The sequence below is a fragment of the Psittacula echo genome (assembly GCF_963264785.1).
Source record: "Psittacula echo genome assembly, chromosome: 12".
Classification (NCBI taxonomy): domain Eukaryota; kingdom Metazoa; phylum Chordata; class Aves; order Psittaciformes; family Psittacidae; genus Psittacula; species Psittacula echo.
The window spans coordinates 5,246,186-5,267,122 of record NC_137747.1 but is presented as its reverse complement, the minus strand read 5'-3'; the positions used below and the strand labels follow the sequence as shown (position 1 = coordinate 5,267,122).

Below are 20,937 nucleotides of genomic sequence, written 5' to 3'. Positions count from 1 at the left end.
GGGTGACATAGCTGTTTCTTATCTGGTATTGAACCTCATTATTTGAAGCTGTTACCTAATCAAAAGCCATAGTACTTGATCTGAAAAGCTTCCTGTTTTCTGAAAATGAAGATTGCTTCTGTTTATAATAGGCTTTGGCATAGATGTTGCACTATTTGATCCTCCAGGTATAGTTTTTCGTACTGTGAGGAAGTTTCAGAGATGATCTCCAGGCTGATATTCCTGAAAGTTTTGCTCTGTATTAAGATAAATATTCATTGAGATATTTCAGAAATACCAACTCACAGTCTGAACCAAGTGATAAAGGAGAGGTCAAATCAGACTTTTATGTTTTTAAGCAATCTTCACTGACAGAACTACATTTTGCAGGGTTCAAAAGCAGTTTTTTGGTCTTGGATTATTGGTGTTTGCAAAAAGGGAAGGGAACAGATGGTCACAGCTAGTAAATCATCATTGTCACTTTTCACCTGTGTGGGGAGGGGACAAGAAGCTGTCAAGCTTACCATCCTGTAATATTAGGGTTTTTTTCCTTTATCAGTAGAAGAATAGGCCAGTTTGCATCATTCACATGGAGATTGATGAGCCTTAATATTCTACGTAACTGGTGCTCTTTGCCTTTATCCTCCCTGAACTTTGCCCTGCCCCCACTGTGCACTTTTCAGCTTCCTTTGGTTCTACAGTGTAAAGTGCCTTTGTGATCTGTCACTAAACTGCAGGTTTAGGGGTAAGGCAGAGTTCACAGCATCACCTATCAGAACAGATCTTAACTGTGCTGGAAACCTTCCCTTACTGGTTTTTTAGTAACAGTAATAGAGCTGAGGTTTCATGCCTCGCAGAGAATCATCACATTGCTTTTCATCAGCATCCCCACTCCCTAGCATGTCATGGGGAGAGCTGTCACACGGGAGAAGCAGCTCTGAGAAATCGTGCTGAAAGTCCTCTTCAGAGGCCAGCAGCAGCTCATTCCATGCAGAGGTGTCCAGCTTCCCTGCAGTACCACCATACTCTTCAGGAAGGATCGCTGGTGGAATATTTTGATGAAGGGAATTCAGATCACAGCCATGAAGAAAAAACTGAAGAAAGCAGAAGACAGCTTTAATAGTGCATATGAAACATTTTACAGCAAATTACTGAAACAGACAACTAACAAGCTTATTTTGAGTTCAAAAAGCAAGTTTTAGAAGTGACAGCCTTATAAGCAAGTGGCAGCATACAACAGTGGGCAGGTGCAGTTAGACATAATAGTGTTGAAATCCGAGTCTTAAGTGCAGCTTAAATCCCACCAAGAGAGACTTAACAATTGCCAGTCTGTGCCAGGGTTCCAAATTCAGCTTGTCACTAACTTCCTTCCTGGGATTGGAAGTACTTATGCTTGTGGGGAAAAAATCATCCTACATCCAGTCCAATAGAGAGAATATTCTTGCCATGCAGGATGCTTCCATAAGGGAGAAGAGCAAGGCAGGGGCAGCACAGCTTTTCTGTGACACCACCTCATAAACAAAAGAGTTATTGCCAAAATAATCCAACCCTAGGGGTGAAATTAATGTCTTGGATACATACCATGTGTATTAAAGCTCCATATTAATACTATGCCAATATTAAATTCCTCAAAGCTTCTCTCTTGTGAAGAATTTTCCCAACAGGCATATTTTAGGGATTAAAGCAGAAAAGACCAGTTACATCAAGTAAGTGGCACCAACATGTTTATAGCTGTGAAGGTTTTCAGTATGTTTTACTGCAGTGGGCAAGCAAGGGACTTTCCAACATAACATTAATGTTAAAATGACACAGATCCTTACCCGGTTTGCTAGCTTTTCCTTCAGAAAAGGCTTGATGATTGCAAAAATGCCTTTGAATATACGAGGTTCATTTATTATGTTAACAGCTTTTATTCGAATGGGGAATCCATCCTGAAGGGTAAAGAATAATGTTATAATGCAGTATATAAGACATTTGCCATCTTCCTCTTTTTAAAACCTCCTGAGACTGACTGCCAGCACAACCCACTGGCTCCCAAACTTTCAGAGGTACCAACATAAACCAATACAGCAACAGAAATGTACCTTGTAATAGAGAATAGTTTTAGGATGTGATCTGAGAGCATAAAGTCAAGAGACAAGAAAACCTTACATTGAGAAGTGTACTGCTGTCAGTAAATCCTGATTTCTTATGTTGTTCATCTCCCCTGGCAAAGACACTTAGGTGATCACTGTATTCCCAACCCTGATAAGGGGATGCAGTTAGGAAGTGATGACCCTGGCTTCCAAGGAGTGTGCCATGCTCAGACCCACAACAGGCTGATTCAGTGTGTCCAGCTACAAGATTTAGTACCCAAGGTACTCTAAAATGTTTTTCTACATCAGGAAGAAATCTGTACCACTATTTTTCTGCCATTCCAACTGTTCTGTCATGCTAACCGCAAAGACAAACAGGCTCTGCTGCCGACAGAACACAGCGTCTCTTCCACAAGACAGTTTGAAACAAGTTAGTTTTAGTTACAGGATTTCTGCTGGACAAATACAATTGCAGAAACATTTTTCTGAGGCAAAAGCTTATGATCAGCAATTAAGGTCTTGTGCCACAGCAAAGTTTCTTTCCCTTGTAACCAGCTCTACATATACAAAGCAAGCAGTCAGTGCTTGGAGTGAAAAGCAGGCAACATGCACTGCAGGAGTGTTCTTCTCCTTATGAAGGTCAGTAAATTAGCTCATCTTTACCAGATACGCAGCTCAGCAAGGTTGATGCAACATGTTTATATGCCACCTATACCTTTGTGTCCCTCACCAAGTTCAGCTTTTGTTTAGAGAATAGCTTCCACTTATAACAGCAGGACACCCATTACTTCATTTGTACAAATTAAATACGGGCTCAGACAGTTAAATGACACATTAGGATCATAATTTAAAGGAGTTCTTACATGGGCATTCATAAACTCACTAGTTTCATCTCCATAACTTTCACTGATTCCCCCTATGCCTCCTTATCCCCCTCAGATACAGCAAAGATTGTAACCATCTCAGGCCAGAATCAAAGTAATGAGGGAATTAACCCATTCAAGAGAAGTTTTCCTTATCTCACTCCTCCAGGTAGTACGGCAGAACATCAAGTAAAATCATCAGAGCTCCTTGCCACTTTGGCCAGGTTACTCCTCGCTCCTTTCACCTTCCTACTTTGTACAACTCCACTTGTGTTACACCCTTGCTCCAACTTGTTCTCCATCATTTTCCTTCCCAACATCTATTTGAGGCCTTTTATTCCTGTCTCTTTCTCTGCCCCTTAGGCTGAAAAAGCCTCTCTTCCTTCAGGAAGTAGATGGAAATCCGCCTCAAATCGTACCCACTCAAAAGTCTCTCTGCCAAAATCTTTGCAGCCATTCTTGAACTTGCACTTGCCCAGTGGTCAGCTCCATCTGGCTGACAGGAACCATTTAAATAACGAGCCATTCCTCGGCATTTAGGCAAAGCAGTGTCTTCTCTCTAGCTGTAAGTCAGTGCTCTCCCTCTTCCTTACCACAACCTAGCAGAACTGCTTTTTCCTGTTCCAACGCAAAGTTTACGTTTCTAATGCAAACTTAGTGTTAGGGATGTAGAAGTCAAAAAAGGATAAGTGAGGTTAAGTTGGCAACGGTGTTAGAAACTGATTGGGCAGAGACATGTTTTAACTCTGCTAGTAAAAGCCAAGCTTCTTAAGTTGCTGGTGACAGTCAAGAACTCTAGACACAGAAGCAGTCATTTACAATGCACAACCTCATTTTCCCACCAGTTCAGGTCTTACCTGAAGAATTCCAATCACTTTTTTGGCTACAAAAGGACCAAAATGAGACGCCTTAGATAAGCTGACTCCTTTGTAGTCTGCCAGGATTACAATTCCATTCACCTGGGTCTCTTCGGACTGAATGAGTTTTTCTAACGTTAAGTATATGGCACGAATGTTCTCAGTAATCGGATAATTACTGGGTGTCCATCTGTCTGAGGTTACAAGACATGGATGGTAAGTTGGAGAGTAAATACAAGCTAACAATAAACATTCCAAAACCTGATTTTCCATTTTCCTGGACTCTTAAATATTTAGCCTTTAATAGCCACAGTCTTAGTTCAGAGCAGCCTTTCTTAAGCAAGAGATAAATGGCAACTCATGTTTACTTCAGGGAGCAAAGGCAACGGTTTTAAGAACCCCACTGTCCACCCAGCACAGGTTATTAGAAGCAGTTTCAGCTCAGAAAGAAAGCAGGTTAATGGAAAAGAGGAGAATGGATGAAGACAAATTTACAGCAAGCCTGGCAGCAGCCAAAGTACATGGAAAGCTCTGATTGTTTACACGGGAGTCAAAGCCACAGACTCCTCTCTCCACTTACCGTCACATGAATTACAGGCTCCTAATGGCAGGCCAGCAGTTTCAGTTTGAGTTACTACATTAATTTCTCTTGAATCACCTAATATTTCATCAACTCACCTCACTGCATTTTCATTTTGACACAACTGCAGTTATTGCTGACACAGAAAAAGGAACCAGTGTAACAGTGGCTAATGACAAATGTGTCCCTTCACAAGTTAGCTTTCCAGATTTCAGAGAACCTGTGTACTCTGTCTAAATAACCAGCAGGGAACACATTTTTGGACCAGACACACCTTGAAGATGGAGAACAAAGACATTCATGCATTTCAGTACCTGGGCGGACGCAGACGATGTGGCGTCCCTCAGGGTCCAGCCGAGGCAGCACAGTGACAAAGCCTGACTCGAGGACAGGCTTTATTGCGGATGGCTTCAAGTTATTGAAGACCTCAGGCCAGCTCCTCCTGCAGGTGTGGTAGTTCACCAGAAGCTGAAGAGCTCGATCGTAATCAAACTTCCTGGCTCTGAGGAACCTTAGCAAAAAAGCATCGTCCAGGCAGGTCCCCAGGGAGGGATAGTCTTTGCACACCATATCTCGGAGCGCCTGCACATCACGGAGCCTCCATTCAGGTTTCTCCTGGAGCTCTTCCCGGGCTTTGGTAATGAGATCAGGAGACAATGTGCAAACATACTTTGGCCGATCTGGCAAGAACTCGCTGTCTGATGGAGACCCCGCTGATGGACTCGTCCTGGTGCAGTCGCTGTCTCCTGACATAATGTAGCAGGAACCTGTCAAGAACCAAGCGCTACAAATGACAAACAATCCCACGGACTAAGAAGCACATTTATTATTTACATATTTATTATATCCTGTATCCCTCCTTCTCCTGGCTGAAGAGAAGGCCCTTCCAAGAACTGGTACTACAGCCAGAAGCACAGTTTAGACATATAAATCCTCTTCCTAGGATTAGAAAGCACAGGTTTCTCTACTGTCTTTATCCTGCATAGCAAGTAGAGAACTACTTCAGATGAAACCTAACCAAATAAATGAAAATTAAAATACAGAATTACACAGCTTCATTGCAAAATACAGCATTTAATTTGCCTTAACATTTATTCCTATGTGCAACTGGAAACTAAAGCATCTCAGATAGGCAGGATTCTCGTAATTGGTCAAATGACAGCCTCTTGTGAGGAGCCCTCACAGCTGACCCCAGACAGCCAGGAGTTTTCATTAACTCCTCTGCGAATAAGTGCATTGATCACCATGTTCTGCCCATGTGAACGTCCGAGCCATTCAGGAGGAGCGGAATTCGGGACCTCGCAGACTGGATGAGCAGGTACAAAAGGTACAGGTTCTTATGTCAGCACCGTGTGGGCAGGCTCAATCTAGTTACCGTTTGCCGCCAGTATTTCTGAACTGGGATGTGAATTCCCAAATCCAGTAGCAAATGGAAAGAGATGAATGAAAACCCATTAAATGTCAGGATGGGCACAATTCTTAAGGCTCTTTTCCAACCACGCTGATTCTGTGACCCAAGCCCCCGGCCCCTGACAGCCGCAGCGGAGCCCCGCGCCCTGCCCGCGCTCGGAGGCCCCCGCAGCCGCTCCGCTCCCTCCACGCCCTGTCCCCACCGCGGACCCCCATGCCCCCGGCCCCGCCGTACCGGAGCGACCCGCGCAGCTGCGCCGCGTCCAGGCAGCGGCGCCCCGGATCTACAGCGGCCGCAGGGAAGTGACGCAACGCCACGTACGGCAGGGGCGGTGCGGGGCGCTCGGGCGCCGTGTGTGTGCTTTGGCGGCGGCGGGTCCCGATGGCTCCCGGCGCCGCGAGGCTTCGGGCCGGTGGTGCGGGGATTCCCCCGCCTCTGGTGTGTGCGCGGTGCAGCGGGGGGGAGCGCCGGGACCGCTCCGTGTGGGGCGCGTCTGCGTCTAATTCAGCTCATCCGCTTGTACAGCGCCGTTCGTTAAACCAGCCGCAGCGGCACCGCTATATCCTTGTATGTAGAGATCGCTATCTGGATGAAGCCCTCTTCGGGTTGATGTTCGAGAGCGGCCGTGCTCGGGTGGTGACCGGGCACGTCCTCAGGGTCTGCCCCTGCCAGAACGGGGCCTCCCGACACAGAGCAAGTCGGGCAGGAGCGCCCGGTGTGGATGAACAGGGAAGCTGCAGCTGCCGCATCCCTGGCAGTGCTCAAAACCAGGTTGGACACAGGGTCTTGGAGCAACCTGCTCCAGTGGAAGGTGTCCCTGCCCGTGGCAGGGGTTGGAGCTGGATGGGGTTTAAGATCCGCTCCAAACCATTCTACGGTTCTATGGCCAAGCCGGTATCTGAGACAGCGGCGAGCTCCGGGACTGCGAGCAGAGGAGCAGGGCAGCCTGGATGGGACCACAGCACTGTCTGCGGGCCCTGGAGCCTCTCCCCGTCAGCCAGAGCTCCCCAGCGAGCCGAGAGGCAGCGCAGTTGTGGCATTACCTGGGCAGAGCTGGGGGGCCTCAGAGCAGGGTCCAGGCAAGTGCAGCCGATGGGAGCAGGGCCCAAGAGATGTGCTGGTGTAGCCTGAATTTAAATGGCATCAGAGGGACTAAATGGTGCTGAAGGGAGGATTTCTGTGGTTTGGGTAGGGGGTTTTTGTGACTCTGGTTTGGTGTTTGAGGGGCCAGAAAGCCGTGTCCCACAGGAGTTCACATGGTGATGCCTGACCTGTCTGCGTGGAATTTGTAATAACATTAAAAAAAGATGTTTATACCCAGGCTTGCTGCATTAAAAAACGTTCAACAGAGCTACGGGGGGAGGGAGGGAATGACACACGTTTAACACCATCGATTCAGATTTTGATTGCAAAATGGGCTCAGCATCCTGCTGGGAACTGTTCCTAGAGCTCAGTGGGCTCTGCTGTTTTCTCTTGGCTGTAACCCTTTTCAGCCAGGAGAGGGAGTCAAAGACAGTTGGACAAAGAGCGGGATTCCCGGGAGCTGGCAGAGGGAAGCAAGGCCCTTCTGCAGCAGCTGAGATTCTGCTTTGATTTATTTTTGTTCCAAGGTTTCATCCTTCGAAAGTGGAGAATATTTCAGCGGCACCATGGAAACAAACTGAGTGTGCCAGAGGTGTTTACCAGCAGGGAGACCTCTCAGAGAAAGGGAGTACATTGGTTCATCCCCATGCTGATGTTCCAGTCTAACCCTGCTTTGGGCGCAGCCAGCTCAGAGCTGGGTGCAGCCTGGCCAGCTGGTGCCGTAAGCTAGGGCTAGTTTGGAGCTGTGTGAATTAGACCTGTTTGTGATGTTGCTCCATGCCCTTCCCAGTAGATGGTGGAATAAACAAGGGTGGAAGGGACCTTAGGAGGACAAGAGACCTTTCATTGCTCCTGTTTCCATTTACACAGCTCCTGGGCACAGATACTTGTGACACAAGCATGGGGAAAGCAGCCAGGCAGGATCTGGAGTCCCAGGGTAGAGGTAAGAGCCTGAAGCTGTCAGCTGCAGACAGTTTGGAGAGCGTGAGAAGGTGTGTGTGAGGAGATGGGTCTGTGGCCACTGAAGGGATGAAGTTTTCTGGGTGCACCTGATCCAGATAATTGCTGAAATTAGCATTGGGACAGAGCTGATCTGAGAAAAGGCTTTGAAACACCCAACAGCTGGGAAATACTGGAGCTGCAAACAGGAGTTTGTGCTACAGGTTCCAAAATCAGGTTGGAATTTGTACCCCTCAAACAAGGGAGGAAAATTCAGCAGGGAGGTGGCAGTTCCAGACCTAACCGGTTAATAGCTGCTACAGCAGGGTGTTAGAAGTAAGCAGGGATGTTTGAAAGCAGTGACGTGTGAAGGAAGCTCTGCTTTGAGGAACAAGAGATGCAGGAAACAAGCGAGAATCAGTTGCAATCATATTGAGAGGTATGAAAAAGGATGTTAAAGCAAGAGCCTTAGGCAAGTAGGAGAGAATAAGGAGGGGAAGTAGAATTGAGAATTCTGCATAGTGAAGAAGGGCTGGGGGTGAAATATGATTTGAGGATGGGTTCCCAAATGAAGTAACTACCTTACCTCAGTTTTGCTTATGTGGGGAATATTGAACTCAAGGAGGGTGGTGGGTGGTGGATGGTGATGGGGTGAGGGGTTCAGTCCAGGTTGCAGGGGAAATTGTAAAGTATTGGCACATGAGACCACAGGAACAGTAGCAAGAGGTTTTGTAATTTGCTCTACCTGGTGCTGGCATCCTGTGGCTAGGAACCAGTAAGGGCAGAACCAGTCTATAAGGAAGTAAAAGCTAAACTGAAAACAAACATCACATCCAGGCACTGACAGTCCTCCCCTAGCTGGAGAGTTGTGTCCTTACCCATGGCTGCGGGAGGGAGGACGACACAGTGCAGCACATGCGTGGAACCCTCCCCAGCCAAGAGGAGGTGAGCCACTTCATCAGCTCCAAATCTACAGTATTTGCAGGAGCCTCCGTCAGGAGCTGTGCTGCCTGACCTTGGGAACCACACCTGGAGCCCCATGCGGAATCCAGCCCTTCTCATGTCTCCTATCACATGTGGTTCATACCTTTCTCAGCTCTGCTCCTGGGTGCTCCCGCGCCCTGCCGTTGCGTTATAAATGAATGGCTGTTGGTGTTGGTTGATATTTAATGAAGTCCATGTAATACCCTTCACTCATTTACTTACCCGAACAGTTTTAATACCCAGCCTGGGAAAGTTATCTTGGCTTGTTTAAGCTTTTCCACCATTAGCAATAAACATTTTACAGTCTTGGCAAGCTGAGGCTGAAAAGAGAGCATGACTTCAAACAGCATTGCTCACAGAGAAGGCTTTAAACTGATATTAAATCACTAAACTGTGCAAACATAACAGTCCTATAATAAAGATAATCTATGTGTAGGGGGGATCTGGTCCTTTGGGTGCAGGTGGAACCTGTGAGCTTCACAAATTACACAACCCTTTTGGGCAGCTCAGCATCAGAGCAGAGAGTCCCGTGGTGCTAGGTGAGGTCTGTCCATGCATGAGGTCCTGTTGTATCTCAGACTTGAGCTGCTTCTGTTGTGCCAGTCCAGCAGCGTGGAAAGGATTGCAGGAGAATGATGGCCCCTGTTAATCCCCCAGGCAGGGCCACACCAGGCTGGTATAAACCTGCTCTGGACGTGGTGCCTGGCTTTGGGGCACTTGGCTATGATACAATCCAGCAGCTATTCCTCTGTGCTCAGGTGACTGAGAATATGTGCCCTAAATTACCATGAATGTTTGTGGTCTCAAAGCCTGGAAGTGTCCATCCTCCAGGACAGGCTTCCATACCTGTTTTCTGCATGTCGTGATGTGAGGAGGGGAATCTCACAGATGACAACCTCAGCTGTAAGAAGCAGACGCTGTACTGCAGAGGACAGCTCCTGCTCTGCACATGATTTCCCTATGCATATAGGCCAGACTCACGTGCAAAGCTAAAGCAACAGCAAACACACACAAAAGCTTGGCAAGGAATATGCTTGGCAGAACCCTTGAATGTTTTAATTATTTCAAGATTTCTGTAGTTTAGTTTCTAAGAATCACAGAATAGTTTGGGCTGGAAGGGACCTTTCAAGGTCTTCTCATCCAACACGCGATTTACTCTGAACAGGGACAGTGTTTTCCCACTGGAAAAATTGACCTAAAAATACCACTTTCACGGATCTTTTCTTGGACATCATGAAAAGAGTTCACAGATGGAGATGCTGCTCTCCAGGAAATCATCCTTAGTCAAGGCTGCAAGCACAGAAGAGGACAGGAAAAGGTTTCATTGTGTTTTGTGGTACCCTGGTACACTGGAAGGGAAGCAGTTCTGTGTTTGGATGGGTCCCTGGCAGGATTAGCCCTTCCAGGGTGCTGTGAAGGTGCTGCTCAGGGACCCGAGCTTCTTGCAATGGCTGCAGTGCTGCTGAGTGTGTTAGAGCAGTAAAAGCACTCGGGTTTGCTCCTGCAGGAACCTGCTTGGTAAATGGTGTAGGGTGCTTTCCAGGGGAAGAATGAGGGAAGTGCTGCTGCTCCATGGGTTGGACTGAGTGCTTTCACTCCTGGGGCTTTCAACCTGGTGTGTGTCACAAGCCCTTATATCAGTGGGAAGTAGTGAGGCAGGGTTGTGTGTTGGAGTAACCCCTAAGCAATATCTCAGGACTTACACAGCCTTGGTGTGAAGGAGAGGAGCTACGTGCAGGAAATAGTAGGATTTCAGTGGAAATACAAGAGCCTGCAATGCTGGAGCTGTGTCCTCTGCTGCCTCCATGGACACGCAGCACAGCAGGTCTCCAGTGTGCTCTCCCAGGTGAGAAGATGCCACTTTCATCCCGCACCTTAAGGTAATTTTAAGAGAGGACTAAAAACCACCCAGCGTGAGGATCCAAATGGCCGTCCTTCACCTGTGTTCAGAAGTGCTGTAGTCCAGAGACAGGGATTCTGGGTCTGACACTGAGGTTTCTCTTTGCTTATTCTGCCTCAAGCATTTTTCTCAGTTGCCTCCTATTTTAGCTGGTGCATGAGATGGGGACCTCCATTTCTGTTTAGGTGAACGTGTAAGGCGTTGTATCCTCTGCAAATCAGCTCTAAGTGGATCCTAGGATATGTGTGAACCAGTGTGCTCCATGTCAGTGGTTCATGGTAATACTAACCCATCAGCAGGATTAGTTACTGGGTGGGTTTAAGGCACAGTGAGGTTTTGGGGAGTCCTGAAGAGGACCAGAGGAGTGTATTATTGAGTTACTTTGTTGTAATGATTTTCCTGGTCAGTGAGGGGCACACATCATGTTCCAGCCAGTGCTAACGCCTGGCTTGGCAGCTGCAGTGAGGAATCCCTGTCCGACTCACAGCGCTTTCTGCTGTGGGTATGTATCCGGGCAGCTCTTGCGCTGTTTATCACACCCATAACAGTGTCTGGGAGGAGGTGGGGAATCGGAACAGCTTCCCCAGACTGGTGTGGGGTCCCCCAGGCTCAGAAGGGCTCTTCTGAGATAGGGGAGTCACAAGGGAGTGCAGGTCACAGCCAGGCAGAGCTGCCAGGCATGAGGGACTGAAATGGAGCGCAGCCCACAGAGCCCGGTGGTCCAGGGCTTGAATGGGGAGCACTCTGTTGTCCCCAGCAGCCTTTTTTGTCTTACACAGGACACTAAACTGAAGGACGTGACTGCAGTCTTGTTTGTGCCAAGTTCTCTTGCTCACCCCACACCTAACGAAGCTGACACTATATTGCCGCTTTTATTGGCCTGGCTGGCAATTTTTCAGGTGCTAGGTGTGTTTGTGATTATCAGCGTCACACCTCGATTAGGAATGGGGAGAGGGATTTTAAACATGCCCACACCTTACCCTTCCTCCTCCAGGCTCTCTGAATGGAAGGGGGTTGCACAGTGTGTGTGGCTCAACTCCCCAGTTGGTTGGTGATATTTGCACTCAGCCTGAGGGAACTGGCCAGCCTGGCACACAGAACTGCCTGGCTCAGCAGTGCCACGTTGCTGAGCCGTGCCTGCTGCCTCTTGTTGTCCATGACTATCTGTGCCTCTGTGTGCGCTTGCAAGTTTAATAGCAGCAATAGCTGCCTTTGTCAGAGATGATATGCAGGCCATAAAATTCATTTGCTATTCTTTATTCTTCTCTCCCACTGAGATATGGAGGCTGTGGAAAAGACTCCAAAGCGTGGTGGCTGCTTCAGATGAAGGTTATAGAAAGGATATGGAAAGAATGTATTTCGTAGTGACCAGAGGACCTAAAAAATACTGCTTTCACAGATCTTTGCTTGGACATCGTAAAAAGATTTCGCAGCTGGAGATGCTGCTGTCCAGGAAATCGTCCTTAGTCTAAGTTACAGGCACGGAAGAGGACAAGAAAAAGCTCTCATGTCCAGAACCAACATAAGGAAGTTGTGCCTTAAAGGCTGTCCTTACAGCAGCCGTATCCTCTGATGTGGGACATTGCCTCTGGGCTCCAGGGAGCCCAGCAGGATAAAAGACAGCCCACAAGTGGCAAGACCAGTGTCTCAGGGTGATTCCTGGATGGAGTGACCCAAGAGGGGAGGGTTGGGATCGAGGATGCCACTTGAGGACAAGGATGTCTCTGGGACAGTTTGTGGGTTTTATTCCAAGTGAGCTGAATCCAGCAATAAGAAACCTTCTGTAGGGACTGCACTGATTTAAGATTAACCAGGTAAAGGGCAGCCTTGATAGAGCAGTTCATGGGAAGGAATCCAGGAGAAATTTATTGTTTCAAAGGTTTGCTATTACATATATGGAGTTTTTAGGGCATATACGCAGGTAAAACCAGCCACGGGTGACAGGGTTCCAGTGGCAGGCAGAGGAGCCCTTGGTTTTATCCCACTTTAAGGAGAAGGAACTAACTCCTTTTCCTTCTCTTGACTGGACTAACCACTCAGTGGCTGTGTGTGCTAACACATGTCCTGCGACTGCCTCTGCTGACCTTGTGCAGGCATTTAGTGATGGCTTTGGGGCTGTCATCATCTAATGGTCAGTGTATTTCACTTTATCATCTTATTATGCCCTTATGTTCAGTGTGCCTTTGGCTGTACCTGCTGCCAGCGGCAGGATGGCTGTGGTTGAACCAAAGCAGAATCATCACCCAAAATGCTCAGAAATTACCTTTAAAATAGAAGAGAGACCTCATCTTCAACATGTTAATAACGTATCTTGTCTTCCTTTGCTTGGCTTTCATAGTGTGATTGCTTCAAGTCTTTAAGCTCCCTGGAAGCATGAAATCAAATATTTATTCTTCATGTTTGTTTTCCTTTTAATGAAAATCAAGATTGCCATTCAGTCTTATGATGCCAACACATGTGGCTTCAGGACAGACACCAGCTAACATTAGCCTTGCCAGGAAACAGTGACAGCTGGCGACAGCATCCAACACTTGTTTGGGCTTTTTCCTCAATACCCATACGCTTTGTGCTCAGACCAAGAGGGAGGTGAGCCCCTTGGTTTGAAACAAATCCTGCCAGAAGAAAGAAATCCGTCTGTCTGGGGAAAGTTAGAAAATAGTTTTGCATTTATTTCTTCTCTTTTTTTTTTTTTTTTTTTTTTTATGCATACAAACTCTAGTGAAGAAATAGTCCTCTGTTTCCATTGGAAGGCAGTAACCGGCAAAAATTAATGTACAGTATTGAGGAATGCTTGGTGCAAGCAGACCAGAAGGGATTCCCCACAGAGTATGTCTACGTACAGGAAAACAGGGTTGCTGCAGTTGGAAAAGACAGCCTGGTTATTATGGGGGGTGGGGGTGGGTTTGCATTTAATCTCCCAATTATAAATAATCAATGTGATTTACAGAATAATTTACAGAAAATGATTGGATTCATCATTGCAATAAATTACTCGGTCTGATGCCACCACTGAGAGACAGTACAATACTTGTGACACCGTCAGCGCAGGCAGAGGTGTTTCATTTTTGCCTTGGAAATCAAGGGGCAGATGTGCAGCTCCCCTGGCTGGGCTGGCTCAGATTCCTCCCTGCCAGGGGCCTCTCCACAGCCATGGTTCCCCCAGCTCCAGCTTCCCCAAGGCCAGCACTACACACACATAGTCCATGGTTGGTGAGAGCCGCTATTGCCTTGCGCTGCCAAAAGTGACTCAGGGCTGAAGCCCTGCAGGGCTTTGCAAGTTCCAGCCCTGCTGGCACCCAGAGAGGCAAGTGCTGGGCATGGGAGGGCTCCTTCCCTGCATCCAGCTGTAAATCAAAGGTCACATCTGTGGGGTTTTGGCACAGGCAGGCACAGAGAAGTAGGGACTGGCAGGTGGGTGCAGAGCCAAGGCTGGGGCAGACCCAAGGGGCTGGGGGACACAGGGTATTTCCTTGCCCTCTGTCATTCCCTGCAGGACCTGAAGCATTGTGATTTTGAGGTTGCTGCCCTCAAACCCTCTAAGGTCTGAAGGAGCCATAATGAGTTCTTATCATGTTATGAAGAGCTATAAATCTGTTATCAGCCACTCGCTCTAAGCTGAAGGAGTGGCACTGGATTGGAAAAATAGATTATATGGCATATAGCAGCATTAAAGCTTGGTCTGAACTGAGATCCTAGTCACAATGCTCCCAGCACTTGGGCAGCCCAAGGTGTTGGTCCAGTTTGTGAGGCTCAGGCTCTTCTCACCCTCACAGGTGTCTCCCCTTCCTACGTCCTTCCTCCTGCTTCCTTCCAAATAGGCATCCAGTGGTTTTGTGACTGCTGAGAAGCAGTAGCGGGGCCAGTGATATTTTGGGCACTGCTGCCCACTGCCAGCCTGCACGGGGATGACTCCATCCCATTAACTGGAATCTCCTGAACCCCTTGGTCCCCTGACTTCCCAGTTCAGGTAGTGAGGAGGCAGTAAGTAGTGTAGGGGAAGGGTTTGGCAGTGGTTGCCTCTCTGAGCCTTGTGGTTGGGGGGGGTGATCGTGGCACAGAAATAACAAAACACTGCAAAAGACAGAAGGATCCAAACAGTGGAAGATCCTCATGGGCCAGACTTTGCCGCAGTGTCAGCTGGAAAGATGTGTTAGACCTGGCTGGTTTGGGGGGTGACACCATGCAAAGACCTGGGGCTAGCCAAGGCTGAGGAGAGGTTCTGGCAGTGCTGCCTGGGCAAAACCCATGTGGTTCACCTGATGCGATGCTCCTGGGGGAGCTGCCATCTCCATCAAGTTTGGCTGGGCTGGGGACTGTGTGGGGAGCTGGCGTGGCTGCGGGAGGGAAGCCCTCCATTCACACAGCACAGAGAATTGCTTGTTCGCTGGGTCTGATGGCTGAACCAATGCTGAGAGGTGGCAATGGGGGAACAGCCCCCAGTCACTGCAACCTCCCCTCAGAGGGAGGCAGAAATCTGGCCCTTCTCACAAGGACTGGGGGTTTCAATAAGGCTTCAGCCTTAGTTCTGGGGCTCAGGGCTGCCCATGGCACGTGCTGTCTGTAGCTGCAGGAAGACAGCTTTTGGTGGTGGTAGACCAGTCCAAGAAGCAAGTCCGTGTGTTTGCGCCCGGGGAACTCTGGATGGGTTCTCTTTTCACAGTGACAGAGGCAGTTTGGGCTTTTCTCCCACACGGTCTTCTGAATGAGGCCAGCTGGTCTGCAGGTTGCTAGATGACCTCCTGTTTCGTGATGGCAGGTTGTGGGATGGAGGTGGGCTGTTTGGCCACGGTTGCGATGGCTCCAGGCAGCAGCTTGTATTGCTCCGGCCCTGAGCCCGCAGGTGGGGATGGCTGTGGAGTTTCTGGAGTAGCTACAGAGAGAGAAACAGAATTAGAGGGCGGCCTCATGGATCTGACAGCACTGGGATCTGTCCTCAGTCATGTGGGGTTCAGGTGCAAGCAAGGCAGAGGCTCTGTGCTGAAGCCATAGCTCCCGATGGCTTGTGTGTTTGCTGAGGGGCTGCCCAGATGCACAGGCACGGTTAGATTCTCTTGAAGAGGCACAATAATGAACACTGAATGAGTCGATTTGCTGGAATTTTGACCTGTACTGGCCATTTTTTTGCTCAGCAGAGGCCATCTCAGCCCAAATTCCCATGTGGTGCCCTGTGTGGTGGCCTGCATTTTTTGCAGAGGGCAAAGCAAGGTCTGTCTGCACCATTGAAGCGAAGGGGAGCCTTCCCACTGATTTCAGTAGGCACTGGATGGGATCATTCTTCCTTAAGGGCTATGTAAAAGTTACAGTCTGCCAGGGAACATCTTGTTGAATCAGTCTAGACTAATCTAATCTGACCTAACCCACCTCTCTGTTTGTCTTTCCCTCCTTTCTGCATAGGAATTTCTCACACACTTATTATCAGAGGGTCTGTCCTGCATGGAAATCTGCTTGCGAGGTAGAAACTTCTTTCAAGGCACACTTGAAAGCTCAGTTTCTCCGGGAGCTCTCCATCGCTCAGGTGATACTCACACATCTGCCCGTTGTGCATCTGAGGAGGCATTATGTTGGCCACAATGACGTTTGTTCCCAGGTTCTCCTGGATCAGATGAGGGTGCAGGGGGTGGTGAGCATGCGGCGTTTCACTTGATGAGCCTAAAAGACATCAGTTGCCACAATAGCAGGAGACAATTCAGTTGGGCAGACCCACTGCACCAAAACGTCCAAGGCTTTGTGCATGATCAGCTTGTGCACACGTGATTGGAGCACACCCTTTCCATTTTGTTCCATGGATGAGGAAACTACCTCACTAACCCCTGCCTGCTGCCTGCATTTCCTTATAAAGGATTATATTCCTCTCCTCCTGAGTCACACCTCCATGTAAAGAATAGCACAGTGGCAACTCTTCATTTTGTTTTGTCCCATTGGATGCCTCCCACTAGAAAATCAGGGACATTCTTTCAATCTGAGCTTTCAGGTCTTTGTGTTTTGATGACTCCTTTCTGACACAGAGGAGGATAAGTGAAATGGCTGGAGGGAATTTGAGGATTGCACAGCAAAGCTCATCTACATGCAGAGGGCTGGGGATGCCTCTCTAAATGCATACAGAGCTACTGCATCTCTTTAGGTGAGCAGAAATGGAGGACTCTTTTTAGCACTGTCAATGCTAGGAGGAGATGATTTTGTGTGAGTCAAGGGCTGACCTGCACACAGGCTGTCTCTACCTTTTTCATGTAGGAAACAATAGCTATGGAGGTTCTCAAGGGGATGGTGATCAGGGAACACTGAGAGGACCCTCAAGCACTCACCTCCCAGCAGCATCTCTTGCAGCAGGTTGTCAATCTTAGCCATGCCGAAGAGCTTGACGAACTGGATCTGCTCTATCATCTGCCACGTGATGCTCTGCAGCACCGGCAGCAGCAGCAGCAGCTCCCCGAAGCGGCCCCGTGAGTCATACTGCCGGTCATTGATGTAGTCCTCCAGGCTGACCTGTACCTGGTACCGCATCCGCTTGATCTTGGAGGGGTCGCTCAGTCCTTTGGCATCTGAAACAACCCATAGAACCGATTGTCCAGGCTCCTTCCCTAGGAGCTGCCCTTCAGTAACCGCATGAAATCTGGGTGCAGGCTGAGGTGAGCTATCTCTGATTCTCTTATCATGTCTAAAGGATGGTTTTTTCCTTCTTAGGATGACTTCTCCCCTTCCTCTAAGAACAGTTTCGCCCAGAGAGGAGATCAGGCAGCATTTTGACAATTCGGGTCTGGTATTAGTTGGCATAACCCAAACTAGTCCCCTCTGCCGGTAACTCTCACCAAGCTGGAGCATACCTGGGTCGAAGAAAATGATGGCTTTCAAGCAGGCGTATTCATTATCGTCTATCTGCAGCTCCTGGAAGGGGAGGACCAGCTCGTCCAGGATGCGGATGGCCACACGGTTCACCTCCACCAGCTCAGGGCAGTTCCGGGGGATGATGTGGTCATTTCCTTTAGACAGGCAGCACAGAGAACATCACCTTGTCATTGCCCAAGACTTAACAGGGGTAGCAAGGAGTTCAGAACCCAAGCAAGCAATGCCGGGATAAGTTTGAGGGTGGAGGACTTAAAAGGGTCCTCCCCCTGCCCTTTCTCTGGCTCAGCCCTGCAGCAATGCTGATCCGTGTTGCCAGAGCAGCCTCTCCTTACAGAGGAGTCACTCAAGCAAGCAGAAGCTGACCAGGGAGCAAGAGCCTTTTTCTCAGTCACACCATAGCCTGCTTACACAGACTTTGTGGTCTCAATGTGAATGTTCATAGCTCCCCAGCTTTGCCACATGTCATGGCCTTGATGTGAACGTCAGCCAGGCCTAGCTGCACCCAAAGGTTGTGTGGCCTAGCTGCACCCAAAGGTTGTGTTAGGCTCACTAAAATACAGAGGAGCTCAAGCCACCACCCTGGAAAAAGGATGTCTGCAAACACTGAGCCACCCTCTCCTTCACCCGACAGGGAAGCTTCACAGAAGCAGATGGGCTGGGTGCAGAAAGATGCTCTTTACCTAGCAGCAAGACATCCTTGAACACCATGGACCTCTTGGCAGCTCCCAGTAACAGGTGTTCACCTGCATGTGCTCGCAGCAGCGCTACCTGCAAGGGCAGGGAAAAGTTATTTGGGTGATACAGAGACAGACACAAGGTTGTGATTCCATGTAAGCAAGCCCAGCATTCAAGGATGGGGAGTGAGAGCCCCTGTCTAGTCACAGTCAGAGAAAGGGATCAAACAATGGTTTACTCCTGTGCATTAACATCTCTAAACCCATCAGGACCAGTGGCACCTGAAACACCCCGTATTCATAGCACATGTCGTGAGCAAGACCATGCTAGACTGTCCCAGGACCTCGCACCAGCAGTGGAATGTGTTACCAGTGGGTCGTCTGCAGACAAGGCAGCTCCTACAGTGTACAGAACCAGTGACCACACTCCAGCCTGGGAAGTGGGGAGAAGTTCAATCCACTGCTGTGAACAGTTGCTGTCTCTCTGGAACATGCCCGCTTCCCACTGAAATCACGCTTATGGGGACTTGCATCCGCCCAGCTGGTGGGGTCACCCTCTGGCCATTCATTCCCACCACAGCAATGGACATTTGGGCCAGGAAAGCCAAAGGGATGTTTTTCTGCCCTGATGTTAATGATTGAAGTGTTTCATTTTACACCCTCCAGCAGCTCCTGAGAATGTTCTGAATCTTTTGCCCTCCTTCAGTTAAAAATTCCAGAGATTTAGGCAGAAACAGAAGTTAACGATTGGACAGCCTGACACAGAGGCTTCTTAATGTCCAGCCAGGAGCCTCTGCTGGAGAAAACAATCATTAAACATTAATGGAGAGACTCTGACAAGTGTGTCTTGATGGGAATGGTGCCCTTCTCCAGTGTGCTATCCCTCAGCATCTGACAAAGCCAAGAGAAGTCTTACCCTACCAGAAGTGCCAGGGGAATGTGTAACCCGTGGAAGAGAGCTCTGGTTCGAAAAGATGCTCATGGCTGAGAGAGGGATATTTGTTTCTTGCAGAGGGTGAAGAGAGTTATGCAAAATAGAGTGGAGGTCCTTGCAGAAAGACTGCGCACACATGATAGTGGGGAACCTTTATCTGTGCGCCAACATCTAACCTCTCTCTATCGCTATCCAAACATGGGTGGATACCTTAGCCAAGCTCCTTGTCATTACCGGAGCTGCACAAAACTGAGCTTTCCTGTCTAATGCAACTTGGAGAAGGATGGAAAAACTTCAAGTCCCAAGGGAGAGTAAAGCCCTCCTATAGAAATTACCTGCCTAATACAAAGGCAAGAAAGCTCAGTTTGGAACCATCATTTTTGTTTCTGTGAAATTTGCTTGTTTGAGCAGGGTTAAATTCAGTTACTTCAACAAGGCAAAGCCATCTCATTTGATATTTACGCTTGCAGTGATCAACCTGAAATATGTCACTCTGTTGTGAACTAGGATAAATATTTGAGTTGTAACACAACAAAGTAGAATTTAAACTTCAAAATGAGTCAGCTTTGCCCACCATACCCAGTACTTTGAGATTTTGGTGCAGAGGAAGAATAAGGGGTTGGGTATGACTTTTCCTATAAAAATGTTGGCTGTGGTGATTCATTCTCAGGCAACATTTTAGTGGCAATGTAAGAGCATTTCCTAACATTAAATGTTCCCACTGGACGTGTCTGGACTGGCTCTTATGTCCCTTGGACAGCTGCTTGGACTTAGTTTCGTCCATTCCTGTTCCCGGTCAGTCTGTCCTTCCTCCTGCACTCCTCTGATTATCTGCTGCCTCTGTCCTCATATTGTCATTCAAAAGCACATTAGTGCATCACAGTCTTTCAAGCCCTTTGGGACAGATTGGGAGCTGCTCATGATGAGAGGTGGCTGGTCCTAACAGACCTATTTCAGATGAGCCAAACCCATGGAGCATGCTGAGAGCAGCCTCTCCGCTGCAGGAAGGCAAGGTCCAGACAATGTCATCTTTAGGTTTGTTTTCTTCTTTGAGAAATTTTGCAGCCCCACAATGGTAAAATGAGCTCACGTGGAAATTGCTGTAGTTTGTAGTGTTATTAACCAGGTTTACTGCCTCTGTTCCAAATGGCACAAGGATGCAATGGGTTGTGCAGAGCTGCCCCGAGCCTCCGCTGGGCTCAGCCTGTGTGCTGGGTAAATGTCATTTGCCACTGGAGTCCATTTTGCTTTTCATACTTTTTGAGTTGTATTTGCCTTAGGAGTTTAACAGATTTCTCACCATTTTAAACAATTTAGCACTTGCACACGATAGAACAGAGAGAGACATGCTCCTATGTTAATAGTGCTGAATTCCCTAGGGCTCTGTGCCGCTGTTACTGAAGAGCTCAGATTTAGGTTTTAGGGGGTTTTGATCAGATCTTACTTTCTGGATATCTGTTTTCTTCATGGTATAAAAATTACCTCTAGGTCTATAGGGCTGGAGACTGATCCCATCTGAAAAGAACACATCGGGTCTTGTGACTGTGCACTGGACAGATTAGAAATATCTTCCTACCTGTGCTGGCCTCTGCCAGAAGTGCATTACCCTGCCGCCAGTGCTATCTCTTTGTTAAATGCAAACATATTCCTGGTTTTTAACCCTGCCTTGGGAGCAAACTTACGTTTAGGTTCAATAATTCCACACCAGGAGAACGGATACAAACATGTGGCCAGGCAGGAAGCAGAAAGATAGACAGGCAGGTTTGTGCTTAAGTTCAAGAACAAAGTAGGCTAGGAATTTGTCCTACCAAGTCT

The 20,937-nt window shown here is 48.2% G+C and overlaps 2 protein-coding genes across 5 annotated transcripts in view; both read right to left on the bottom strand.

The window, feature by feature from the left end:
* Positions 1-161: 161 nt before the first annotated feature.
* TTPAL (alpha tocopherol transfer protein like) lies at positions 162-5,675 on the bottom strand. The gene is made up of 4 exons (XM_080628087.1): positions 4,669-5,675; positions 3,775-3,968; positions 1,800-1,910; positions 162-1,073 (listed from the first exon to the last, which is right to left on the bottom strand). Exons 1-4 carry the CDS (start codon positions 5,105-5,107, stop codon positions 798-800), a joined length of 1,020 nt encoding a protein of 339 aa, XP_080484213.1. The 5' UTR covers positions 5,108-5,675; the 3' UTR covers positions 162-797.
* A 9,723-nt stretch (positions 5,676-15,398) lies between these two features.
* HNF4A (hepatocyte nuclear factor 4 alpha) overlaps positions 15,399-20,937 on the bottom strand; it is a gene marked incomplete at both ends in the record, with an annotated part of 31,996 nt that continues 26,457 nt past the window's right edge. For 3 of the 4 annotated variants that reach the window (XM_080628243.1, XM_080628241.1, XM_080628242.1), the window contains 5 exons: positions 15,399-15,541; positions 16,198-16,320; positions 16,974-17,210; positions 17,493-17,648; positions 18,195-18,282. In XM_080628243.1, the coding sequence (XP_080484369.1) occupies positions 15,399-15,541; positions 16,198-16,320; positions 16,974-17,210; positions 17,493-17,648; positions 18,195-18,282 (747 nt within the window). Of the gene's footprint in view, positions 15,583-16,193; positions 16,321-16,973; positions 17,211-17,492; positions 17,649-18,194; positions 18,283-20,937 lie in introns of all 4 variants that reach the window. The other variant, XM_080628240.1, reaches the window with a different exon arrangement.